This window comes from Odontesthes bonariensis, chromosome 12, assembly GCF_027942865.1.
Source record: "Odontesthes bonariensis isolate fOdoBon6 chromosome 12, fOdoBon6.hap1, whole genome shotgun sequence".
Classification (NCBI taxonomy): domain Eukaryota; kingdom Metazoa; phylum Chordata; class Actinopteri; order Atheriniformes; family Atherinopsidae; genus Odontesthes; species Odontesthes bonariensis.
This window is the reverse complement of record NC_134517.1, coordinates 13,476,269-13,504,117: the sequence shown is the minus strand read 5'-3', so window position 1 is coordinate 13,504,117 and position 27,849 is coordinate 13,476,269. Positions and strand designations below refer to the sequence as shown.

The 27,849-nt window shown below is 39.8% G+C and overlaps 3 protein-coding genes across 3 annotated transcripts; 1 reads left to right on the top strand and 2 right to left on the bottom strand.

The window, feature by feature from the left end:
- Positions 1-713: 713 nt before the first annotated feature.
- On the bottom strand, positions 714-11,309 carry ftcdnl1 (formiminotransferase cyclodeaminase N-terminal like 1). The gene is made up of 7 exons (XM_075479149.1): positions 11,059-11,309; positions 9,727-9,860; positions 8,232-8,350; positions 7,916-8,011; positions 7,368-7,523; positions 4,717-4,905; positions 714-2,482 (listed from the first exon to the last, which is right to left on the bottom strand). The coding sequence occupies exons 2-7, from the start codon at positions 9,762-9,764 to the stop codon at positions 2,049-2,051; spliced, it is 1,032 nt and encodes a 343-aa protein (XP_075335264.1). The 5' UTR covers positions 9,765-9,860; positions 11,059-11,309; the 3' UTR covers positions 714-2,048.
- c12h2orf69 (chromosome 12 C2orf69 homolog) lies at positions 10,718-16,360 on the top strand. Its single transcript, XM_075479148.1, has 3 exons — positions 10,718-11,376; positions 13,625-13,863; positions 14,094-16,360. The coding sequence occupies exons 1-3, from the start codon at positions 11,098-11,100 to the stop codon at positions 14,569-14,571; spliced, it is 996 nt and encodes a 331-aa protein (XP_075335263.1). The 5' UTR covers positions 10,718-11,097; the 3' UTR covers positions 14,572-16,360.
- On the bottom strand, positions 16,179-27,420 carry stk17b (serine/threonine kinase 17b (apoptosis-inducing)). The gene is made up of 7 exons (XM_075479147.1): positions 26,842-27,420; positions 23,715-23,927; positions 22,577-22,715; positions 21,867-21,993; positions 20,952-21,000; positions 20,468-20,647; positions 16,179-19,289 (listed from the first exon to the last, which is right to left on the bottom strand). The coding sequence occupies exons 1-7, from the start codon at positions 26,961-26,963 to the stop codon at positions 19,052-19,054; spliced, it is 1,068 nt and encodes a 355-aa protein (XP_075335262.1). The 5' UTR covers positions 26,964-27,420; the 3' UTR covers positions 16,179-19,051.
- Positions 27,421-27,849: the final 429 nt, after the last annotated feature.

Below are 27,849 nucleotides of genomic sequence, written 5' to 3'. Positions count from 1 at the left end.
CAATGACTCAAATTCATTCCTCGTACTCTGTAAGTGTGCTGCTATTAAGTGCGTTTATATTATATTTGCCTTATGTAAGAAATGAGTGGAATCATCTCACCCCAGTTATTTCTTGTGCTCTGACCAAATTTGACACCTAGTTATCTAATGGTTAATCCTGTGCATCAGCAGCTTATCATATGTATAGAATTACCAAGAAAACTAAATGACAGCAAATGGCTATTTTTAAAATAAAGTCTCACTTTTGCATGTTCATCAAAATGCTGCCAAAGCACTGGATGTCTCTGTGAGGTTCAGTGAGTGAGTTGTGATAAAAAATAGCTCCTCCTCACACAGATGGTAACTCTCACACAGAGTCATGCAAGCTAAGGCTGATAGAGGAAAATGATGGGAAAATTCTCATCAGCAGAAACTAATCAGTAAACACAAGAGTCCCATTTCCTCCAAAGCAGGAAATGACACACAGAATGGACATAGGAAAAGCATTATATCATATTCACATCTTGAGGATGATACATTGGAATCAATTGTTCTGGTCTTGAAGAGGAAATGCTGCATTTAAAACCTCAAATGCATTTCACTGTAAGCATTACATTAGAAAAATATTGAGCAGACATGAGCTAATACTAGATGTGGACATGCAAAGCAAACAAGAAAGAAAGCAAGGAGAATATTACATTTTTTATTTATTTTTTATTAAACATATATTCTGAAAAGGTTATCACACCGCTTTGTACAAAATTAATAAATGTTAGAACTATGGTATTAAGGGTCAGTTGACTATGCATAACAATACTATTATAATAATTGACAACAAGTTAAGTACCAGTTACATTATTTCATTCCCAGTTCTGCTAACAATGAGATCATTGAAATTTAAATTTAAATAAAAAAAATTTTGTTTTGCTTTCCTTTTCCAAAAAACTGATACATGCTGCTTCCAAACTGCCATATTAAGTGAAGAGTATGCTGAATTTTGTCTTGGTGGCACAGAAAATTGCTTTTTTCTCAGTAGAATCATACAACATTAGCTTAAAACATGAAAGTCTTGGCCCAACAACAAAAAAAACCTAAGTCACATCATTCTCCATTATGTCTTATGACCCATGAGAAGTGTGTGGCGATGTATTTCTATGCAGACTGCAGACATTCCTCTCTGCTGATAACTCCTTTGTTTCTTTAGGAAATTTTTGAGCAGCAGCCTTTGGTCAAAATGAAAAGACACCAGCCTATGGATACATATGAAGGCAAGTATGGCAAGTATAACATGTAGTGTAATTACTTTCTCCTCTTATCCCATTTACAGGAGGGAGGCATGATCAAATTTAAATGCTGCACACCCTTTGGTGTGCATTCAAATCACCAAATCTCCTTAATCACTACAAATCTTGGTATCTAGATATGAATACACAGACCTTGTAGGGACAAGATTTGTAGTACAATAAGTTTTCAGGGTTATATCTGTAGTGCTATAGTAGTATAGCAGTACTACCCAATCTAGTCTGAGTGGGTTTTGGTCACATGCAGGTAAACAGAACATGTGAAGACCTAAAAACTGCCATTGCTGAAATACAAATGTGAAAACTTAAAAATTTTATATCTGTATCCTAAATCTACAACGAAACAATGGTCAATTCACCAAACACAAAGCCTTAGACAAAATGACTGCTTTTTCATTATTCAGACATCCCCAGGCTATACTAGAAGTTCCAAAATATCAGCTCCAATGCTAATCTGTGGGTGATCAGTAGGAATTTGAATATCTGCTGATGTAAACATCTACCTAATAAATTGGGGAATCTCTATCTCTGTCGGCCATCTCCACAAACTTCCATCCAATCTTCTTCAATGCTGGCCAATGTTATGCTAGGGACCAGTATGAGCGCAGTGTCGAGTTTGAATTCATTTGGAGAAGTAGTTTTCTGATGCGAATTTTAGCCTAGCAGGATTTTGAGTAAATGTTCAAGTCTTAAGATAGTTAAACTGACGTCAATCAAAGATTTTCCACTTCTATTTAGGGAATAGCTTATTTTGGCGAGAATCTGTTCTCACATATGGATCCTACGGTGCTCCTTCCAGAACTCGGCAATCCCATGTGACAGTGCAAATTCTGCTAAGCCCCGGCACTCAAGGGGGGTAAACCCTACCAAAGCAGTATCCTTCATGCCTACCCCCTGTCTTCCTGCCAGCTCAGCAACTCTGGATGTGATGAGGGAAGCTGGAACGTGACAGTATGGCTGACCATCAATGCTAAAAGATGGCCAAGGTTCACCTGCCAGGTGACTGGACAGGTCTCCCTTCACACTTTCCACATTACAAGCAATTTCAACAGCACCCTCATGTGGCAAAGCCAACACCTGAACTCCAGGAAGGCCCCCAGAGGTGGACTCCCTAATGGCTTTGGCAATGCTGCGGCCTAAGGTGATGTCCTGGGTGTCTATAGTGACATTGCAGTTCATGACGTATGGACTGGCTCCAACACCTGTAAATAAGTCCTGTTAGATCCACCGTTTATGGAAAGCACGGGGCATTCAATACATGGAACAAACAAAAACATTTAAATAGTGTTATGTTGTTGACAGAAAACAAACAAACAAAAAAAAATAAGCTGGGACAAAATTCTGGTATACAAATGTTGTTAAAAAGTAGAATTCTGCAATTTGACCAAGAAGCCAAGAAGCCCATCATAACTCTAGAGGAGCTGCAGAGATCCACAGCTCAGGTGGGAGAATCTGACCTTAGGACCACACAAATATTAGCTGTGCAGTCCACACAATTGCCTTTTACATAAGAATGGCAAGATAAAAGTCATAAGAAGTCCTGTTCATAGTTTGCCACAAGCCATGTAGGGGACACAAACGGAGGTTTTGACATTGCACACCAAAATACTCGTCCAAAATATTTGCTGAGACATTCAAACATGGTCTCACACGTTGATGTCCCTGAGATTTTACTTAGGGGCTGGGTGGAATATCTCAGCAAGACGTCTGGAACAAATATTACAGACATTTGTGTTTTCACATGCTGCTGCTCCAGAACATCTCTGGAAGATTTTGGGATTCCAGTGCATGTGGGAAAGAAGCTGATGTGGTCCCTATGGTTTTGCCCTTTCAGAGGATTTTCTTAACTCATTTTGATTATCATGTAATTATTCATATCAAATTTAGAGTAGAACATAATAAACAAAAAGTTACGTGTTTGCATGTTTCAAAAGTTTTACATCTGGGGAGATACCTCGTGAAAATATTATTCCAAAGAATCAAAACTGCTGATTTTGTCCATTTGTTATATGAGTAAAGTAACAAAGGGATAGCTTCACAGTCATTATGAACAAGATACAATTATCTCAGTTACTATTGGCTATAATCATTCAACTTTATAGATCAGGCATAAAACTTGTGTCCTTGTGCATATGCTGGACAAGGGATTGAATCAAAGAGATGTTTTGATGCAATCTGTTGGTTTCCTAAGCGAGGCAACTCTCTCTCTTTTTTATATTTTCAATATATGAACTGGACTAATGTAGATTTTAATTACTTTGATATGATTGGATTCTTACTCCGGCTTCCTCCCACTGTCCAAAAACATGCATGTTAAAGCAATACTATGTAACATTTCTACCTTAAAATAACAGCTTGAAAAAAATTGTGCGGCTAGAATGAGTTTTAATATTACGATTGGCCTGTCTCCTATGCCCTTCGGGGGTCTGAGTTGGAAAAACTGCGCTATGTAACTTTGCTGGACTAGCCCGGGAGCTGAGCGGAAGTACTTCGACTTGCTTTCTGGCACACCTACCGCCAAAACAAATAGACCCCTCTCACGCTCCCAGGTATAAGGCTAAGCTAGCGCAAAATTGTCAGTACGATCATCATGGCAGAGGCACCAAAGAAACAGAAGAAGACGTTGACTGATGAAGCAAGGAAGAGAAAGAGAGAGGCCGACAAAGCAAGAGACCGGACTAGAGTTGCTCTCGGAACAGCCTGTAGGGGGAGCTCCATAATGGGCTTTTTGAGAAGTTACATTGTATTGCTTTAAGTTTATTGGTGTCTCTAAAATTGTCCTTAGGAGTGAGTGTGAGCGTGTATGGTTGTTTGTCTCGTTTGTCTCTGTGTGGCCCTGTGATGGACTGGCGGCCTGTCCAGGGTGTACCCCGCCTCTCGCCCATTGACCGCTGGGATAGGCTCCAGCCCCCCACGACGGATTCAGCGGTATAGAAAATGGATGGATGGATGATTGGATTCTTATTGGATTACAACGAATTGGATTTTAATTGGCTTGGATTGGACTGTATCTTTGACATGACTTGAGATGTCATTTGTTGTGATTTGGCGTTATTTAAATAAAACTGAGTTAAATTGAAATGAGCTTGTGGCATTTTGTTCATTATGTATGGGAATTTGACATGGCTCTGCTTCTTCATGCTCCGTTTTCCACTACAGACAGTACCCCCCCTCACTGTGGGAAGGATCAGCTGTTTATCATCACAGCGTGTGAGTGAGGTAGAACCAAAAAAATGATCAGTTACGCGGTACAGCCTACAATGGAAGATTAAAACAAATTTTTAAATAGGGGGACGAGCCATATCCTACCGCCGGTACCATGAAATGGAAAAACACCATTGGTGATCTTAAAAAATGTATTCTAAGATAAACACCTTTACATAACCAGAAAAAGTCCAAGAACAAACAATCTTACTATATCTGTCTACCAGCTCACCTGTAAGGCCATATCGTCTCTGTGGTTGTGGCCCCATGTCGGGCTTGATAGCCTGTAAGTCTGGCATCTTCTTGAACCAACCCATCTCATTCCTCCTATGCGCCAGCCCACGCTGCAAAGGAGCATCTGCCCAGCCGAACAGGAAAGCACTGGTGCCCTGGACCCTCTCTGTAAGGCCCTGAGCCACAGCTAAGCCAAAAAAAAGGTCACAGACATTTTAGAGTTGAGCAGCAAATGGAGCGCATGTCAGCGCATGAACACACTTTCAGAAACACAAGAGTAATAAGAGCATGAGACTAAACACACCTGGGGCATGTCAGTCAGATGGAGGGAAAAATATGGACACACAGACAGCTTTTCACATGCCTGTGTGCATACAGTGCTTGTTAGTGTGCTTGCCAATTACCAATCTCACCAAGCTGATTAGCATAGAGAGTGCAAACTTCAGGCGTGCAGAACACATGCTGTGTTACTGCTCATTATCAGCAAGGCATGTGGCTGCTAAGTCAACCCTCAAAGTGTGAGACTAATCCACACATAGCAAAAAAACATGTTGCATTATCAGCCACCAGACATATTCCCAACAACACTATAGATGAGCTTCCCACCCGTGTCTGACCAAACATGTCCACTTTGGTCTCGTCCATCCAAAGAATATTGTTCAAGAAGTCTTGTGGTTTGTTCAGAAGTAACTTTGCCAACCTAAAAGTGGTGCCATGTTCATTTTTGGAAGAAGACATTTTGTATTGACAACCCTTCCAAACAAGCCATATCCATTCAGACTTTTTATAACTGTGCTGTCATGAATTTCAACAATTAACACACTAACTGTGGTCTGTATTCTGAGATGTTGCTCTTGGATTTTATTGCAGTGGTCTGACCTTGAGGCCATCTTGCTGGGATGTCCACTACTGGGCAGACCAGCAGCTGAATATTTTCCACTTGTGGAAACTCTATTTCTCACTGTAGAATGATGGACTCCAAATTGCTTCAAAATTACCTTACAATCCTTTGATTGATGGGCAGAAATATTGCTTCTATAGGATCATTTCTGAGGTCTTGCCTCTTGGGATTGTTTTAATACACACCTAAATGCTCCAGACCAGCAAACTAACAAAACGTCTGCTTTTATAGAGGTGGTCACATTTGATTAAATACATTTGATTAGCAACACCTGACAGCTATTTACCCTTTTGATTCCTATGGAAGTAGTAGGTGCTGACTCCCTGCTTCTGTACTTTCACTTTTCTTTTCTGTTAAATTAGCAATGACACTGTGTAATGTGTTATTTGTATTTCACCTGATTTGTATTTACTTATTTTTAAGACCTGGTAACAACTCAATTATTTCTTATTTTGTCTTAGTCTGGAAAACTTTAGAACTGGAATAGGGTGATGCTTTCTATCTTAAATTACTGTATATATATCATCTACAGTATATCAGGGAATTAGAGGCAGCTATGCTTCATACTAAGAAAGAAGCTGAAAAATATAGAATTCATTGTAAAAAAAAAGAAAATACAATTTCCTTCTGCTATGGAAAATTCATACCCCTTGAACTTTTCCACATTTTGTCACATTACAACCATAAAGTTGATGTATTTATTGAGATTTTATGTGATGGACCGACGCAAAGTGGCATATATTTTTCACGTATAAAAATCTGAAAAGAGTGGCGTGAATTTGTATTCAGTCCCCTTTTTCACCTAATTAGTAAATAGAGTTCACCTGTGTTTACTTTAATCTCAGTATAAATACAGCTGCTCTGTGAAAGCCACAGAGGTTTGTTAGAGAACATTAGTGAACAAACAGAAGACCAAGGAACACACCAGACCGGTCAGGGATAGAATTGTGAAGAAGTTTAAAGCAGTGTTAGGTTATGAAAACATAACCCAAGCTTTGAATGTCTCACAGAGCACTGTTCAATCCATCACCCGAAAATGAGAAAAAATCTGGCACAACTGCAAACCGACCAAGACATGGCAGACAAGACTTTGAGACTGAGGTTCATCTTCCAGCAGAACAACGACCCTAAACATACAGCCGGAGCTACAGTGGAATGGTTTAGATCGAAGCATATTTATGTGTTAGAATGGCCAAGTCAAAGTCCAGACCAAGATCCTTTTGAGAATCTGTGGCAATTTCTGTTCACGGACACTCTCCATCCAGTCTGACTGAACGGGAAATAGTTTGCAAAGAAGAATAGGCAAAGATTACAGTCTCTAAATGTACAAAGCTGGTAGAGACATACCCTAAAAGACTTGCAGCTGTGACTGGAGCGAAAGGTGGTTCGACAAAGTATCAGCTCAGGGGGGCTGAATGTAAACGCATGCCACGCTTTTCATATTTTCGTTTGCAAAATATTTTGTATCATCTTTGTGTTGGTCTATCACATGAAATACATTAAAGTTTGTGTTTGTAATGTAGCAAAATGTGGAAAAGTTTAGGGGGTGTGAATACTAGGCACTGTATGTGCTTGCACTGGATTTTAGTTTTATTAAATCAGCCACTAATTAAAGTCAATGCTCATCTCTGTCAGAAGGAGGTTCTCTTCAGAACACAAAGTGCACAAGAACATGCCTGTGCCCTGACAGCTAATGAGGAGACATATTGGGAACTTATTGGTAAGTGCAAACACACAAAACATCTCACCCCGAGCCTCTTGAGCACAGTCCTCCACTCCCACCTCCTCCCCAAGAGGGTAGATGGGGATGAGGTCAATGGCGCCCATACATGGGTGAACCCCTGTGTGAGTGCGCATGTCGATTAGCCCACACGCCTTCTCGCATGCAGACAGAACTGCCTCCCCTGGAATACATCAAATACAGCATTCTGTGACGGTAAAACCCTCATGTGTTCAGTGGGAATGTGTAGATAAATGATAGATACAGTATACTGGTAGAACAGCTTAGTTTTCATTGTCAGAGGGCTGGGTTTCAGAAAAGCATTCAAGAGGATAAACCTTTCACTGTGATCTTTATTTAAAAAATGTTCCCTCTCAATTTTATGTGTTAAAATCCATGACAAAGCTTATTAAAGGATTTTTTTCCTCTCAGAGGATTAGAGAGCAGGGACTGTTTCCCTGCTGTAGCAGGAACACTGGAGCAAGCAGTTGAATTTATCCCTCTACTAAGAGAACAGTGATTCTAAAAATATCAAATCCCTCTGAGGTTTCAGAACAAAATGGATAGATTACTTACTGATTGAGTCGATACTGGACACAATAGTGATGACAGAGCGGTTGTAGTCATGATCATTAAAGATGTTCAGCACCGTGGTCCTCTCTTGTTTAACCCCTGGTGAATATTTAAACATCTTTAAATATGTGCCTAATTAGAAATTATGTTTCAAAAGTTTAGTTCATTGCTACAGAGGCTACAGTGTTTACACCTTGTGTCATTAAGGAGGACATACAGTAAATGCTCTTTTGGTTGTCTGCAGACAACATTCTAAATACTCTCAACAGTCCAACATTTGTGGTTGATGTTTGAAGTTAGTGCTGTAAATTCATCTTGCCTTTACTGTTGTACAAAGCTGCCTTGGCCACAGTCTCCACCAAGTCTTTTCTGTGAGCCTCAGAAATATTGAGGAGACATGCCACCAGGTGTCTGCCCAAGGTACTTGAGGACATATTTCTGCAACAGCGATAATACAATGGTAAAAGTGAAATTATTGAAGAAACATTTTCAATACAATGAGCAAAAGTAACTTCTGTGAAGAAAAGTTGATTTAAAAAAAAATATATTAATTAAGTTTTAAAGTAATGTAAAAAAATATATATATATATTTTTTTTTTCATATTTTGCTTCCAAGGAGACAGAAATACTTGTAATGTTTTAGAGTATTCTTTAGGAATAGTTGCCCAGGTTTTTTTTTTGGCTGCTTTATTTAATTCTTTCTCTGATGAGTAGTAGTATCTGACTGCTTTCATATTTATGTGTCTTGCTTGAAATGCCATTTAACACTGACCTATGAATCATTCAAGCATAAAAAGGCATATAACTCAAAGGATGAACTAGTGTTGTGTCAACACATAATAGACAGCTCAACAAAGAACCAATTTTAAATTGTATTTTTAGGCACTTTATTAGCAGACACATAGTTTATTCCTATTCATTTAGTAACATCTACAAAAAAGAAAATGCCTAAATTAACACATAAAATAGTAGGTTTGCTCCAACAATATGATACCCAAAAAGCTATGAGATGAAAACTTTGCATATCTCATCAGGGTGTGCAGTGTGTTGTTACACTGCCTAAGCTTACAGGAGCGATGACATTGCAAATGTGTGCAGTAATCATAGTGACTGCATAATAGCTAGTTTGACGTGTTTAAATGAAAGTATGCAAATGAAACAATGTCATTTTTGACCAGTCAACTAGCAAATTAGAGCTGGCCAAGCCTTTCAATCAAAAAGCCTTAAAGAGACAGGAGCTAAGGTCCAGAGCGTGGGATGTAGTCACATTTAGTGACCTTATTACAGACTGCAACCAACTGAATATCCCAACCTTACCAACCCTGTTGAAACATGCAGTGCAAAACTGGAGACCATGAAAGGCCATAAGAAGCTTCTCTAAAGTCAGCGTACAATTTGCTCGTTTAGAGGTGCTGTTCTAAGATGCTGTAACCATTAACATGGCGTGGCTAGGGTAGGTTAGCGACTGGATTAAACGTGATTACCCACAAATACAACCATGCATAAATATCATAAACCTGAACATGAGATGTTTCTTTTTCCACAAGTACAAATCCTTACTGTTTTCCTTTTTTTTTTTCATGATGCACTTATACATTAAGTCAAAAGTAAGTCAAAGTGAATTTAAAAGAATTTCTGTCTTTTAAAAGGATGCCATCTGCACTTCATGGAGCTGCTTTCATTTAAAGACACAGAAAACAACCTGTATCTTGTAAGCAAAATTATGGTGAAGAGAGCAGTGCAGGAAAAATACCAATGTTCACATCATCTCCAGTGATCATCTGCTGGCAAAGCTTTCAAGAGTCTAGGGTTACCTTTCTGCAGATGAAGGATTCTCCTTGTGTCCTGACATTCAACAGATCACTCATACGGGTGTTGACTATCTTTTAAAAACGTCCAGTGCAGCTTACTGGAGTTTTTACGCCGAACAGAGTTGCTCCATACCTGTCTTTACACAATAGTAACAGAACAGGTTCAAAGTTCAAACTTGAAGAAACCAACGGTCCCCTTTATCTGTTGCCTGCTAATCATAACGTAATAGTAGCTGTGACATAAAAGCATTAAAGAGAGTGCTAGTTTAGCACTGACATGTGCTTTGTGGATAACTCTGAAACCGTGTACGAAAGGAACGGGTGTAAAAAAAACAAAACAAAAGTTAATGTTTCCTAAACACCAACGGTGCACTAAAATTCACTCAAAGTCAGTCCAGGCACGTCCCGTGGATACAGTCTGTGGTTCAGGGACTAGGAGACAAACACACGTGAATTCAAATATGTTTGGTTAAAGTTTAGAGAGCTGAGAGCAAGATGATTCACTCCTATTATTTTCCCTCTGTACTTTCGTCTTTCAAAACCTTTTTACCATGACTAATGTTTTACATTGATGTTTACATAGATTTAAAAGCATGTCATGCAAGTAAACCAAGCAGCAAATGGTGCTAAATGCTAATTTACCTAAATGTGGCAGATAAGCGAATAAAAGATAAACATTTTACAGGAACGTTTCTGGTGAATATATAATATTGATTTGAAAAACTGATATAAATTAATGTAAAAATATTAAACCATTATACTTTGCACTAATTACATAAGTCTTTCATTTTAAAAAAACATGAATCTAGAGCATCTTTTATGTGTTTCTTATGTGTTTTTATGTGCATCTGTACTTTAGGTCATCGGCTGTAACCCGGTTGACCGAAAACGGAAGTACGTAGGATGACATTATTTCAATACCATCCATGCACGTTGACGTAACGTATCTCTGGCTGCCTGAAAGTAGACATGCGCAGTAGAGCGCTTTGCTTTGGGCTCGCTCCTACGACGGACCAGAGGCTTTACCAAGCTGGTCTGTGCATAGACATTATAAAGAGACATGTCTATGGTTCTGTGTATTTTTGACAAACGGCGCCTCTCCGTGGCCAAAAAGGTCCCCGAAACTGTCACAATAATACCGTAATTGTCACAATACGAGAAGGTTAAAGGTTTCGAACAGCCTGCAACGATAAGTATTTTGTCACCTGCACAAAATAAGCTCCTGACTTGTCGTTAGCTATCTTTTTCGCAATGCTGTTTTGTCATATCTAGAGTAAACAAGCTTTTGTAGTTGCGCTAGCTAGCTGACAGCAGCAGCATGGAGTGACAACGTACCGGAGGAAAACGCTGTATCATTCTTTTATTTTAGAGTCCATGATACTCGCTCGGGCTGTTAAGGTGGGGTCTACTTTAATAACTGCGGTCAAAACGATGACGTCTGTGGTGGTGGCGACATCCTGTGAGCTCCAGAGGCTGCAGGGCGCGGGGAGCCCGCGGAAAAAGCTGCAGGTTCTGCTCGGGGTTCCAGGCTACGTTCCCAACCGTGTTAACGACCTGCTGCTCCTGAGGCCTGACACGGACGCTGAGAACTACTCAGAACCAAAGGAAAAGAGTAACAACAAGCATGTTGTATTCTTCCACGGGGACATTCAGGTGAGTGTGATGATGGACGGGGTCGTTGTGATCTAGGAGGGGTCCCATTTAATCCAGTGGGGTGAAAGTAGGTGACTGAGTTTTGAATATTAGAATCATTCAGTGATTAATAAGTGAATCAGCTTTGTTTTGGGATTAGCCTCTATTTGCATGATTGCGCGTATGTTTTATATGGCAATAAAAGTCACTTCGTAAGACCTGAAAATGTCCGATAAAGGTGAAGCCAGGGCAGTTACTTAATTTGTACCCGTACCTTTTTCAACAAGTTTAAAACGTGCAGAATACAAACCTGCAGCCATGACAGCAGTTTAGCAAAGCAGGCCTAAAGACTCACTGCAGGACGCTCAGAGTTCTGTGATCTCACAGAACTCTGATTAAAGCCAAAGGTGACTATTGAAGAGTCAAACATCTGATGTTTGTGAAGAAAATCAATCTTGATGTTGATATTGTTTCCTTCTGAACAGGAATATTTAGAAATGTTGACAGTTTTGAATGTCAGTTAAATTTTCCCTAAACCAATGGTGTGTTGCAAAACTTGAACATTTTGGGGCATAATATACTTTTGAAGGTACTGTACTAAATGTCATAGTACATACTAACCTGCCAACATATATTTCAACATACAAGGACAGATATCTGATGGCGTCAATTTTGGTTACATTAAAGGACGCTCACATTAAATAAAAATGGATTTTTATTTATTTGTTTATTTTGTCATTTATTATTATTTAGTTTGTAGTAGTATTATTGTTGTTGTTTTATTGTTGTTAATACAATCATTGTAAATATTTAAAAAAATGTTGAGCTACTTGACGAATTTGAATTTCCCCCATTGGGGGATAAATAAAGTATTTTTCTATTTCTAAACTACTTTAAACATCAAGTGAAGTTCATTTGTGGGGCAGTTTGATGTCAGTTGTCTGTCACTATCTTCTTTGCAGTGTAGGCCAGGTACCGTACAATGCTCCCTCAGCAGAGTGGATCATGATTGGAGTTAGCATTGCTGAAATCTAGTCTAGTTCATCTGTTTTTTTTTTGTTTGTTTTTTTGTTCTGAGCTGCTTGAGCTTTGTGTATGAAAATCAGAAAATGTAACATGGAAACTGACTGAGGTCAATGAAATTCTGCTGGTAACATTTTCCATAATTAATAATCCATCCACATGGTTGTTAGCAGTCATGTGTTTAATTGGTCCTGAGTGTTCCAGTGTGTTACATTTACGAGCTCTTGGAAGAAATGCACTGCTAAGACCGACAGGCCAGTCGAAGTTGACCCTTGTGTAGACCACATGACACACAGCAGTTTATTGATCAATAATATCCGTCGGTCAAACAGTAACTGAGGAAATGTTATACAATGCATTTTTATTGCATTTTTAATGCATATATATAAATATGTGCCATTTTGATGCCCCTACATTTAAAGGGTAGCTTCACGTTTTCTTAAGTTTTTACTTTCTGTATTAATAATAATAATATTGATTGATATTGAGAAAGAGATTTCAGAAGAAACGTGTGGTTGAGATAAGCTTCGGATAAAAATGAGCAGTTTGGCTGAAAGGCTATGAGCCAACATTGGCAATGTGCAAACAGATCTGAGGCAGTTGACATTTTCCCCTTCCTCACAAACAGCTGATTAAACATGTAGCAAAGCTGCTGATTTAGGCTTTGAAAATTGAATAAATTGCCTTTAAAAAAAATCCGACATTTTTGAGTCTTTCTAGCTCGTGCTAAAGCTGTTGCTGTAGCTGCCGGATTATGCAGTCACATATGAAATTTCCCCCTCAAACTTTGTGTATTCTATCTGTGGTGGCTGGAAGCAACAATTAAAGGTTCTGATACTTGGTTTTAATAACACACTTTTCTTTTACTTGCCCAATTACTTCCAACAACCCAAGAGCTACCATTATTTCTTGCAGCTTTTTTTTTTTTTTTTGTGCCCAATCCATTTAATCATCCTCATCTGCGGTTAATTAGGCAACCTTTCAGGCAAGTGTTAACATTCCCATCATGTTTGGCTTGCTAGGAGACCTTTGAGCGCTCAGGATGCTATGACAGTGACGTTTGCATGTAAATAAAATGAATAAGGGACTGGGTCAAAGATCCACGGTTTTGTGTGCAAACTTTAGTTACTCTCAGCATGGTTGGTGCAAGGCCAGGAAGTAGGAAACCTGTTTAGTTGATGTTTCTCTGTTGTAGTATAGAATAAGTCGGGTGCTGCAGCTGTAAACAACGAGTCTCTCTGTGCAGACCTTCCAGGAGGAGATGGCTCTGCAGCCCGAGGGAGCCCAGTGGCTGCCCTGGAGTCTGGAGCAGGTCGCCCTCATCCTGGGCCGCCGTTTCCCTGACAGGCACATCTGGGTGGTGAAAGCCTCTCGCATGTATCTGCACAAGTTCAGCTGCTACCACAACTTTGTGGAGAGCAACATGTTCGGGGCTCCGGAGCACTCTCCTTACTCAGCCGACTTTGGAGCATTTCGCCACCTCAGGTTTGGCCTTTGAGCTGCTTTTCTTTAATAAGTTGTTCAACCTTAGTGAAAATCTTAGTGTGCACATGAGTTACTTTAGTTGGTATTTTACCTTAAATTGAATCCAGACTTCTGACAAGCTCAACTTATCTTGACCCATACTATGACATTATTCACCATAGTTTGATGTATTGTAAGTCTGACGGATATTGTGTTGTCCATATCTGTCTGAATGGCATTTCTGACCACAGGGTGCTGTTGAGCAATGGCATGGTGCAAGCTGAGCTACCGACTCCCCTCCATCCTCAAGGAGGTGCTGAGAGCATCCCCTCAGGGTTTTCCCTATCTTTGGTGGGTTTCAGCAAAGGCTGCGTGGTTCTGAACCAGTTGGTGTATGAGCTACCTGGGGCCTGCGCAGACCCACAGATGTCCGCCTTTGTCAAACACATCTCGGACATGTTCTGGCTGGACGGGGGACATCCTGGGGGCAGCGAGACCTGGGTGACAGACAAGCCGGTGCTGAAAGTGCTGGCTGCCAGCGGAGTGTCTGTTCATGCCCACGTGACTCCATATGAGGTGTGTGACCCCATGCGGGCCTGGGTGGGCCGAGAGCACGCACACTTCATCAAGACGCTGGAAGAGTTCGGGGCCTGTCCCAGTAAGAAGTTGCATTTTGAGGATGAGCCCCCTTCTATTGAGAACCACTTTAGGGTCATCCAGGAGTTTTGAGTTTGCATCAAAATGTTAAAAATGCACCATAAAACTGAGCTTCGCTGAGAGATATGCATTATTCATTAGAGTACAGGCTGTGCGCTTTTTTGCTGGCGTTACCTAAGTTTTCCAGTGATTCATGGGCTCAGAGTCATAAAGAGCAAGAGATGTTGGTGTGTTGTACTTTCTGTCCTTAAATGCATTTAGAGTAACCAGAGTTGAGATGTCTTAACTGTGGTTCTGAGACAAAATATGCAAATAGGAAAGATGGATGCCCACTTGGGGTGTCTTCCCTTAAATATCCTAAAGGCAAAATGTAACATTTTACATTTGATTGTGTTGAAAATCATTTCTATGATTTAAGTTGACAGTAATCCCCCTGTAGTATAACACTGTAACTTATTTCAATTTTGCTATGATTTTCTTAATTTAACTTGATGTTTTTGGCAGAAGTAGATAAGCTCAGTACATTCTTTGAATACTTGCACTTAAGTTGAGCTCCTCTTAGACATGTGAATGTTAAAATGTCTGGACTTGATTCAGTTCAGTGTATTAGTTGTTGTCTTAGTCTTATTCTAATTTACTGTGGCCATTTAATTAAGCTCAGTTCCTGGGTTGAGAAAAAAAAATGGCTTCCTTTCATTCCGTCAACTCAGTTTGATCCCAGTGTTAGATTTTTCATCCAAATTTGATCTGGCCTTTGTTGTGTAACTGCATCATAATGTAGCACAAGTGACTAGGCAAAAACAAAATGGAGATGTTTATATTGCTACCATTATGACACACATGTATCAAGTCATTTTATTTTTTTATGACTGAACATCAACACGATCTTACCTCAACATTCTTTACTTTCATGATAAACTTGTCTTTTTTTTTTTTTTTTTTAAACAGATTCAATACCTCCCACAAGGGTGAATTAGGGAGAAAAAAAACATTTTGACCTGTCAACATTATTCACATTGTGGTTAGGCTACTCCCCACTACTCCATTACTTTTAGTTGCCCTGCTAACAGACTAACATAACCCCTCTTTGTAGAGGTAATATCTGATGTTGCTTTGCTTTCTTTTCTTTTTTTTGGACATCTGTCTCTCAACACCTTTTTGATTCATGTTTAAAAAATACCAGATAACACTTTTATTAAGAAATAGCAAAAGCTTTTCAGTACGTGTTCTGATGGTGGCACACTGTTGCATGTTGTGTGTTATGAATGCTCAGTGTGCATGGCAGTTGGTAAAAAAATGAAACTTGTCAGTTTAGTCTCAGTAAATTTAGGGTCTTGTTCAGATTAGACAGCCGTTGGTGGTATGTTCATTTGTATGAGCTCTGTTTAAGCTTAAAAAGCATCTTTGCACTATGCCGATGGCTGCTAATTATTGTGCTGAATGTAACTTCAAAAGTATTCCATTATGTTTTGATGTGCAGTCTAAATGATCTGTTTATGAGCTGGTACATACCGATGCCGTGCCTTCATCCTGCCAACAGTTTGTCACCGTTAAACTATGTTCCAGCTCGTCTCAGCTATCTAGAATCAGCAGTGTGGAAAAATTCAAACAGGAACCTTAAAAGACTGATGCACCGCATTGATTTGGGTAAACAAAGAAGACACGACTAACACTTTACATATTTTCTACAATCTTTAATGAGCTTTTCCAGTTTGCTTTGCGATGCCTACTTATTAGCCTACAGTTGATCAGTATACAGGTTATGTCTTCTTTTTTTTTTTTTTGCCATTTCAAACACAATCAGAAGGCTCATACATTAAAAAATATATAAAATGCAAAATAAAGGTACATCTCAAAATTTCTTTGCTTGTGCTTGTTGCTGGTTTGCCTAACATACAGAATCATTCAGTGTCACTGTGCTCAAACGTGACTAACAGGAATGTTGGGTGGTGTCGGCGGTGTCTCCACGTTTCAAGGACAATTGCCAGGTGAGCGCCTCCTGTTCAGACAATGAGTGCTCACACACACAGGCCACAGAGTGACTAGCTGCTCCAAATGTCAGTACAAAACAACAAACTCAGCTCTACAGCATGTCGTATTCAAGTGACAGAGTAGCAAAGTAAGCTCCTTGACATCAATGCGATGCAAAGAAGTCCACCTTCAAGATTTATCCATCTTCATGTTCTAATATTTTTTCTTTTTTAAAACAGATTCTGTTGCCACAGCAAAGTTATAAGTTCAGTCCAGATCAAAGACTTTTCAAAGAGGTATTACAAAAAGAAATCAACAGACTTATTTATGATTAAATTAAATTTAAACTTCTTTCTTTATAAAGTAGCAAAATAGATTCTGCTCTTCAACATGAAGAGAAACTGCAGCTTCTCTGGGTCCTATAATCACCTGACGTAACGAGCAGATTTCCTGAACAAGTTGGAGTCTGATCTACTGACTCGCTGGTTAAATCCTTTGAGATGAAAATCTTTTACAGCGTCGTGTTCCAGTTTTCAAGGATGACAGCACTGAGATGAGATCATGGCCGTGGCTGGAGACACCCATCTCCTGCACAAAGCCCATTGTGCCCACTGGCGGTGACGACGACAACAACAACAAGCACACGCACACACACAATGTGCTCCTGTTCAGCTTGGCACCTCGACAAAAGAAGAGGAATGTTGCTGGAGGTTAAGAGCAATCGGAGTTGCCAGTGCCGCACCTTCAGAAAGGCGAGGTTTTGTTTCAGTCGTCTTACTTGAACAAAAGATGGCAAATCCTGTATGTAGCACCTCATACGTCAAACTAGACAGTTATTCTGTCACACTTCTTAAGGAAAAACATCTTCTTTTCTAAAACTTGACAAATTATTTCTGACTTTTTCCCATCACCTACCTATTTTCAACACTCACCATCCGGACTTGAAGGAAGAGTTGGAGTACACCTCGTTGCCTCAAGTGTAAAACTACTCTTAAATGCTCCTCTCAGACTAACACATTGCTAGTTCCTTCCAGTTATTTAAATGCATTCCTTCCATCTAAAACTTCCTGACTCATCTCTCAGTTTCCACATTTGCTTTACTTCCCAGTACCATCTTAAAACAAACCCTTCCTACGATCTTCCAGTATTTTAAGTTATCGCTCTTTACAACCTCAACATCTTATTTTAAGTAATACCTTACTTATTCTGAATCACCTGTCTCCCTCCATAATCTTGACACTTCCTTTTAAGACACGTGAGCACATTATTTACATAAAAATATTAAGTACAAGTCCAGCACATAAATAATAATAATAGGCCTATAAGAATAACATTAAGAATACAAAACAAAAGAGAGCAGAGAGTGAGCAGCATGCCCTGAGATGAAAACAACAGGAAAAGATCACTTCAGGCACTTCAGCTACTGCAGTAGCTTTAACCGAATGACTTTGGTGAGTGACACCAAGGACAGGCAAAAAGCTTTCAGAAATAGCTCACCATTTACCTCTTCAATATGTATGCTTATTTAGTAAGTGCTAAAGTTATGTTTCTCCTCTGCAGCTCAGAAATGAGGAACTCGATCTTGCTGAGGAAACCATTCGAGTAAATGCAGGTGTGGCACACTTGTGTTTGAGTCATTACTTTTTGTTTAGCTGGTACAGTTTGAAGGTCATCCAAGGATAAGGCCACGAATATCATGATTTGCTGCTCACTTTTTGACCAAAACAACCTAAACATTTGATGAACACTTACTGTGAAAGCCTTTTGGTGTGGTTGACGGGTGCTACACAATAGTTGTGTTATTTAAAGGAGTTTTAATAAGCCTGTTCCTCTGAGCTAGATTTAAATCCTCTCTGTGTACCGCACATAAAGAAAATGGAAGTTCGACATCAAGGTAAACTTATAAAGGAATGTATTGTGCATGTGTGTGTAATCCTGCTTTTATGTTGGTGAAACAGCCACAACATGAACAGCAGCATGTTTTACAAACCTGAAGAGCACAAATTGTGCTTTTTCCATAGTGCTACAAGCCTGCTGTACTTACTTTTTTTTTTTTTTAAACTTGCAATTAAGGACATGATTTCACTTCGTCACAGCAGAGGTGCTTATCTTGATATCACATTTCTGCTGAAGAGCAAGTGTGATGACCAAGGGACTGGGGGGGGGGGGGGTGACTTACACTACCTTCCTTAAGCCAAAGATTTCAAATGCTCTGAGTATTGCACAGATTAATCTACACACTAGCCCTCATCAGTACAGGGAGAACTTTTTTTGTGGCCCTTTGAAAATAGATCTTGTCAAAGAATTAAATACTTGAGGTTAAACTTACTGCACTAATTGAGACATATGCTGTCCACACAGCAAAAGATCACAAAATGTAGCTGTTATCTTTGGTTGAGAGGTTGATCTTAGAGTGGATCAATTAGCAGATTAGAAACACAGCTTAAGTACTCTTGAGTTTGTGGCTGACAGACAGGTTTTCTGGAAGCTTAAAACAATTTAAAAGCTCAGAGAAAGAAAATGGTGGTCCCTGCCTTACTTCAATCCCTTCTCTTTTTTTTTTTTTTTTTTTTAATCTTTATCAAAAGTCACCGTCTCCAGCAGCAGGTGCCTCTTCATCGAGACGAGACCTCTTTGCATGAGAGTGAGGCGACCCCAGGAAGTTCTCCTTGTCTTCGGGGTAATCGAGCGGGGCTGCCCACTTGGTGCCGCAGCTTCTCTCGCGGACGGTGCGGATGGGAATGAGCTCCGGGCTCAGGCAGAACTGCTGCTGCCACAGCCAGGGGTGGCTCATACACTCTGCAGCGCTTGGCCGGTCCCTGCACAAAGCACAAGGTCCAGCACTTAGAAAGTCATCACTGCGGCATTCAACATACTTAAATGAACAATGAAAATATCACAGTTTGCCAGACATAAAACTTGGCATATCTAAGCATGGTGTGCAGTGTGACCTCACAAAATCTGGACAAGTTGAGGACAAAAGAAGTGGCAGGCCTAAAAAAAAAATATCTAAATCTGACCCTTCAGTTGATCCATTTACTTTTTGCGAAAGCCTCATCAGAAATGATCTCAATGGCAGGTGAGCCCATCTTAAAAAAGGGAAACGGGGAGAAAAGGCTGGTATGCTAAAGCACACAAGCTGGACCAAAGATCTGCTGCAATGGAGGGATGAATCCTCCCCAGAGCCCAGACCTCAACATTAGTAAAGCAGTGTGGGATGGATCATGTTGACAAAGAACGGAACAAAAGGCTGCAAACGTCCAAAAAAGAGCTTTGGAATGTCCTTCAAGAAGCCTGGAGAGCTATTCCTGAAGAATATAGAGCATGCGAGTTGCAGCACTGCATGACGGGGTCATGGACAGGTCACATGAGTCGCAGTGTCTGGCACAGCGTCTCTGCTTAAAGTTGACGTGCGTGAAGACGGCAGAAAGTTCAGAGCCCAACTCGACCGCAGGTGCAGAAAAAGTGATTTTAACCCCCAAAAATATGAAAAGCCCCGTCTGGAAATATGTCGGATTTTGGTCGGTTGATGGAAAAAAAAAAAAATGTGGAGCCTCGAGACAAAGTCGTATGCAAGCTATGTGAGCTACAGTTAGCTTATCATTCGACCACCAGCAACATGAGGCTACATCTTGAAAATGTGCCCCCCAAATGAGCATGGCATAATATATGAAGGGAATATTCGAACGTCATTTTTGAGCAGTTTTGACAGCCCTAAGGGAAGCGTCTCAATATTTTCCCACAGCACTGTCCCCAAGTATTGAAAAAAATTAAATTAAATTAATTGTGAAAGGAGCACATGAGAGGGGATTGGTTCGAGTGAATACTGTGTGACCGTTTCACACAACGGATGAATTTCACTTCAATAAAACATTATTTGTCAGTTGGAAAACCATCAGATATACTTTTGTTATCGGCTCTGTTCTAACTTTTCATTTGCAATTCCCTCAAAGTAAATCATACGATGGTGTTTCTGTTTGGTGGAAGTTTTACTCACTCAGGTGCTTTGACCAGCAGATTGCGGATGAAGTCGACAGCGAGCTCGGACACCCTGGCGAAGGCCTCCCTGCTGTAGTCTACATTAACCTGGGACACGTTCAGATACGTCTCCTGCTTATCGTCCCCAGCGAACGGGGACTCGCCTGTCACTAACATGTAGGCTATAACCCCCACGCTCCTGAGGAACACATACATGCTGCACAGTCAAAAACACTACCAGAGTGACCATGACAACTGTTACACAATCTGTACAGATTTTTGCAAGGAAAACTTTGTGGATTTTTTTTATTGGAATGGATCACATTCATTTTTATTTCAACTTTATATATGTTGTAATGATTTGTAGTTGTATATCCAAAAATAAATAAATAAATCAATCAATTGTCTGCGAAACTTCCATTTCACATTTCTGTTATTTTCAGACAGATTTCTGCAGGGTGGAACAGGTCAAGTCAGACTCAATTTATGAAGGATGGACTCACCACAGGTCAGTCGCTGTTGTGATTGGCTCATAATTAAGGATCTCTGGAGCTGAACATAAACAAAAAATAAATAAAAGTCAGCAGTTATTCAACAATCCAATTATGTCTTTGTGTAATTGTCTGCATTGTTTTAGAACTTGGGAGGTTTTCATTCAGCAATATTGATTCTTTAATCATGCATTTCACTTGCAGATGTCTTGTTACTTTTTTCCCCCTCGTTAATCTACTGATTCTTAACAGACATCCAAATAAACACCAAAGAGCTGGTGCATTAAAAATAAATAAATAAATGCAGCAACCCTTCCGAGCACTGAATGAGATACTTTTCCAGCTTTGCTGCATCTTTTTAAAGCTCTTAACGGCCTCGCCCCATCATATTTATCTGAGCTTTTAACAGTCCACAATCCTGGTAGAGCTCTGAGGTCAACAAATCAATTTTTGCTGGAAGTGCCCAGGTCAGAATACAAACCCTGGGGTGAGCGAGCCTTTTCTGTCGCTGCCCCCAGGCTCTGGAATAAGCCCCCCGTTGAGCTGCGTTTTATTTCTGACCTGGGCCTCTTCAGATCTAGGCTAAAAACCTACTTATTTAGGATTGCTTTTAATACCCAGCAGTATGATGACAATTTTATCTTATTTGATTTTCTTGTATTTTCTTGCTTTCACTCTTCTTTTATTGTTTTTATTTGTTTTTACTTATTCTTCTCTTTATTTATTACCTGCTATAAAGCACTTTGGTACATCGTAAGGATCGTCTGTAAAGGGCTGTATAAATAAAGTACATTTACATCTCTTTTTTTTTGACAACAGCAATGTACTGCATGTAAAATGTCAATTCCTCGACTCATAACAGCGAAATGCCTGAATTGCAGATTTCAGACTGTATGCCTGTGTCTTGTTTCTTGAATGTGGCCTTACCCACATACTCAGGTGTGCCAAGAATTTCTCGAAGCTCTCCAGCCGCACCCAATCTGCGTGCCAGGCCAAAGTCTACAATCTTTATGTCTCCTGGAGGGGACAGGCTGGTCAGGAGGATATTCTGGGGCTGAGAGAGACGTGAAGTGGAAACAGGGTGTGAACACAGCAGGAGAAGGAGAAGACATACATTTGAGTAGAAAATTCACAAGCTTTCTGTTAAACTTGTAGTGATGAATGGATTTGTCCACCACAGGAATGGTGTTTATCACCGTGATCTAGTAAAGTAATGAAAGCGTATTGGCCCTTTGACACAGTATAAACACTACTAACATGTTATTGCACCACTATCTACGATAAAGGCAGAGAGCAAACTGTTTGTTTTGTGTGCACCAATCGTATCATTTTTTAGGTCAAATGACAAGTGCTTGTAATAATGATTAAAATGTCAGATTAAACACATGCTTATCTAAACTCTCCAGTTCCTAGTGATGTTCACATTAACGTTATAATCAGCTTTAACCAGTAACAAAACACACCACCCTGACGCTTGTGTTGCAGGGTTGCCATAAAAATGTAAAAATAAAGTTCTCATCTGTGTTATGGAAGGAAACTAGGGTTCAATGAGAATATTCAGCTGAAATGAGTGGACATTTAAAAGAATAAAGCCACTTTTGAGAATGTGGTTGATTTTGTGTGTGTTAATGTGAAACCTTGAGATCCAAGTGAACCAGGTTGTACTGGTGGAGGTGGTGGACTCCCTCAAGAGTTTGTCTGATCAGGCGGGTGATTTGAGCCTCTGGCAGCAGCTCCTCGGACATACAGTGGTCAAATATCTCTCCACCCGCCGCACTGGATAAAGAGGAAGCGTGTGGATAAATACACAAAAACACACACGGGCGTGATTTTGCAGTTTACCAAAAAAAAAAAAAAAAAGGCCTCTGAGATTCTGGGCAATTTCAATACACCCGAGGCAGTTTGCATGTGGGTGACCTTACAGAAAAGAATCAGACATGTATTTATGGATTGCAGGGTGGTCTGGTGGTTTCAGTGGCTGTCTCATAGCCAGAGGATCCATAGTTTGATGTTACATGTTCTGGCAAAGCATTGTTGAGCAAGAGAGCAATTTCCTTTCTGCTTACTCATAGTAGGTAGAAGACAAGTCAAACAGACAGAGTCTGAAGTTGTAGAAATCACCCAGAGGACTCTGTTCATCTGAACTAAATCTCAGTTTAATCTGGTCTCCCATTTAGAATGGCTCTCAACCCATTTTGAGTTGTCCAGTCTTTTTTTTTTTTTTTTTTTTACCAGATGATCCTTAGGGTCCTTTGCTGTATGGAGGAGTTAAAAAAAACATGTCTCCAACAACTATTAAAGGTGTGGTTAAAAAAAACAGTGCAGTTTTTTTTAAGAAAATACTTGAGAGACGAGGAAGACACATATGATGCCCATTTGACATGTTCATTTCACATGAACGGTAAAGCTGTTAGAATAAGAGGATGTTTGTCTACATCGTTTTAGATTTAGAGTTTCAGCTGAGGCTGTTCAGTTATTGTGCACGCATGGGCTTTTCAGTTCATCAGACAAATCCTGTTAAACCTGTTATAACGAACGGCCTGCTTGGCTTTACATAAAAAAACAAAACAACAGTAAATATGGCAGTTCCTTAAGACTGAACAAATAGGACTTTGCCTCTCTATAAGCATTTAAAGAATCATACTGCTGGATCGCCAGCAGCACAGACTTTTAGTCAGTGTTAATAGGGTTAGACGGGATAAGGAATCGATTAAAATGCTACAAATCACAAATGAAATTTTAAAAAAAAGAACAGTGGCAGAACACAGTACTCACTATTCCAGCATTAAGACGATGTCGTGATCTGTCTCATGAGCAGCATGCAAGTTAACCACTCGGGCATTGTTACGGGCCATCTCCAGGACGGCCATCTCATGAACCACCTCTGCCCGACAGTCGCGACCTCTTCTCCTCTTTCGTAGGAACTTGGCAGCAAACACTTTCCCAGAGGTCTTCTCCACGCAACGCTTGACCACAGCAAACTTGCCCCTGGAATGATGAACAGAATGGTGAAGATGCAAAGTGGTCACAGAGGAATGCTTATCAGTATTAGCTCAACTGAATTGCTTGATTATGTTATTTTAGACAGTAAGTGGTTTAGGCACAAAATACATCTGTGATATGTTCAGAGAATATAAACCCAGCAGAGCTCTGAGATCCAAAGACTCAGGTCAGCTGGTCCAGAGTCCAGACTAAACATGGAGAAGCAGCATTTAGCTCTTATGCTGTAAACAAGTGGAACAAACTGCCAGTGGAGATTAAACTTTCACCAAATGTAGACATTTTTAAATCCAGGTTAAAAACATTTCTTTTCTCATGTGTCCATGCATGAAATCTGCACGCTATCTTTTAATTTATCTGGACTGTTGCTTGTTTTTAAATTCACTTAAATTATTTTATTTGTTTCTCTTTATATTCTTTTATGCATTTCATTTTTAATGCTTCTTCCACTCCCTGCTGCAATGCTTTTATTTTATGTAAAGCACTTTGAATTGTTTGTACATGAAATGTGCTATACAAATAAATTTGATTTGGATTTGATAAAATGCTAGGAATCACATGAATCACAGAATATAACACTGATTGGAATGTTGCCTGGTCAACAGCCTCGCCTAGCCTAGCAACAACAGCTTTACAAAAATAAAAGAGCATTAACTATTATGGATACAACCAGAACTAATTGTGAATACCATGACAACTGAGCTAGACTTCCTTTGCGGAACCATTCATCACTTATTGTCAGTCATATTTTCATACAAGTTTTTCTTTTTGATTACAAAAACAAGTAAAAGACGGTGATAATTCTTTGGAAGTCCAAACTACATTAAATGTCCATCTCTTTCTTTAGTATCTATTCATCAATCATGAATGAAGCAGTGTACACATTGGCTCTTCAGCACAATAAACAGTCTAAATTGGCAACTGAAAAGGTCCATGTCATGGTCTGAATTTCCTCACTTGGTTTAACCTGATCACTAAAACACTACTAACAGATACGGACCACTTTCCACATGGCTCAAGTCTGAACTGCTGCATTCACATTAACTGACAGACATATACAGCAGCATTGGCTTAATTTGGTATACAATCAGCAAAATGCAGTGTGTTTGTTGGGTTGATATGAATCTATGTGCCAAAACGACGTGCTAAAACAACGTGCTAAAACGACGTGCTAAAATGACGTGCTAATTCTATGACAGCTTCTCATTTCACATACAGTGGTGACAATGGAGACAGTGTCTTCTGGAGAAGTAAAAGATCACATTTGCTCGAGTTAATGAGAGCTATGCTCTTAAAATAGTGCAAAAAGCCCTCACAAGTAAAACTGCTCAAAAAACTTAAACATGTAGAAAAGCTGCTTCCACCTAATCATTTCCACAACCACCGTGAGCTTGGCACAGTAATACAAAATGTAATAATATGACACTTTGTTGTGAGAAAACTACCGTAAGTCTAAGAGTGACATACCTGACTCGATGTACTGCCCAATCTTGTGCAAATTGCATATATCACATGTATGTTGTGTATCACTTTCACAGGCACATCTGAATTAATCCATATGAAACATTAATGGAAAAGTTGCCAATATCTGAGGGATTGGATGCCATTTCTCCAGAGAGTGCACCCGCACTTTAGTATTGTAGTTCAAGTTGGAGACCAAGAGAAAGTCATCCTCTTTGGAAACATTAGTCTTAAATAAGAGTCAAAATAACACCACCTTTTTTGTTGTATTTTGTTACATACTAACAGTTTTTAAATCTTCAGCCTGCTAGATTCTGTGTAATCAGCGAGACACAAACATGTCTAATGTTCACTGTAAAACAGCCAGTTATTTCTTGCTGTAAAAAGTTGCCAAGTAGAAAGAGAGCATCTCAGTTACTGAAAAATTAGGATGGCATGCCAAAGCAAGATATACATTTAGGTGGCATTTCTTTATAACTCCGGCCCTCTGTCACATTGCAGTCAATGCAAGCAATGTTTATATGGACAACACTAATCAATACATCCTTAAAAGTCTGCAAACTACCAAGCAGATGTAGACATAAGAAATATAACTGATGTTATTATTGAAAAAAATGAGTGTCTCTATTTAGCATTACCACCACTAAGGATTGCATCAAATTTAAGATTTAAAAACAAAATTAGGGAAGTCAAGCCGAACAATACTGCCCCTATCATGTGTGAAAATGTTGCCCCTTACAGCTTCCTGTTTTTGACATATGCAAACAAATAAGTGAGCAGAAGTTCTTCTTTCAACATGAGCTGGTTTCCTTCCTCCTGCAGAACTGCACAGTGAATCCGTGTGACACATCACTTCAAATACACCTTAGTCCTCTCAGGGCGTGATCATCAGCCATCAACGGTTGCCAAGGCTCACAAATATTGCCAAACACATGACTCAATTCTCCTGTAGCAGGAACTGGTCAGCTCCCTGGTGCAGCGAAGCTCGTCGATTTACAGTGATCAGATCAGAGTTCAAACTCAGTCAACAATAATGCGGTGAAATTATTCATTTATTTTGGTGTCGAGCAAACCCAAAAATAAAAAACAGTTAGGACTTCAGTGTTCACAGATTATTAAAGCATCAAAATCCAGTCTAACTTTTGCTAGTAAGAAAATAAACAATGTTTTTTTAATGCTGCTGTTATTCAGTCATGTTATACGTTTTCAGCAGTCTACCGTTGTCTATATACAGTATGTAATGAAAAACTAAATTAATTCGGTGGCACAGTTTGGTTTCAGATTCAATAACACGGACACTGACACTATTTGTTAGTATCTGACAATGCATTGTTGGAACCATGTATAACTGGGTAACTATTAAACTTCTTGCTCTCGCTGACTGGAGAAGAGTGATCTCCTCTCAGCGATCAACAGAATCCTTTAAAGCAGTTTCACTCACCTTCCCAGCTCTCCAGTGACTTCATACACACTCTCCATCGGCTCGGTGCTGATGGGGGTCTGAATTTCACCGAGCAGTCCTGCGAAGAGTCCACTTCGACTGTCCAGCCGCCTTCGAGACATATTGCTCTCCCCTCGTTATTAGTTCCACTGCCAGCTAGCCGGCCGAGTACGAAATGCTTCGTAAATGTGAGAACTAACCTGAGCGGCTAGCTAACGTTAGCACTACTCGTTTCACATTACTTAATAATACCATACTAATGTTTAGTCTAGTACAGCTAGTTTACGGACTTCGGTTAGCCCAACTGTCGCTAAGTTAGCTCGACAATGTCGCGGGCACAAAGTATGTTTAACCAGTTATCCCCAGCTCAATTTACGACGACGGCATAGACTGTAAAATCTACGCCAACTGATAAATCCAGTGACTATATTATTCAAAAAGTCACAGTGACCAACTACAAGTTAACTTAGTAAGCGTATCAAGAACCTTTCGGTCATTTTTTACGTCCCTCTGTTTGACACTATCCAGACACGTCATTCTCTAGCGCAGGCGCACTATTCTGTTTTAAAACGGTGTGAGTTTGCTTCTTCTTCGTCTGTTTCGTTTGGCGGGTGTCAACCAGCTTTTAAGATGCATTATCGCTACCTTGTGTATTGGAGTATGACGGTCGTTGTTGTATGTTCTGATTCACGTTCGGCATTACAGACATCAAAGTCATTTACATCTAATGGTAGGCAGGCAGGAAATAGTTCATTAATAATTAGGGAAAAGGCAGTGAAACGTTTAGGCAGGTGCTACCAGGCAGACATGAATGATGAAAGCGGGCAGTGCAGTTTCGGAAAGATGTTTCTGAGGGACTGATAGATAAATCAGGGCTTCCAGGAAAGTTGAAGCTGTGGTGTCTGCAGTTTGGATTGTTTCCTCGGTTGATGTGGCCACTGTCTGTGTATGAGATTCCACTATCTGTTGCAGAAAAAAAATGGAAAGATTAGTTAGCTTTTACATTAG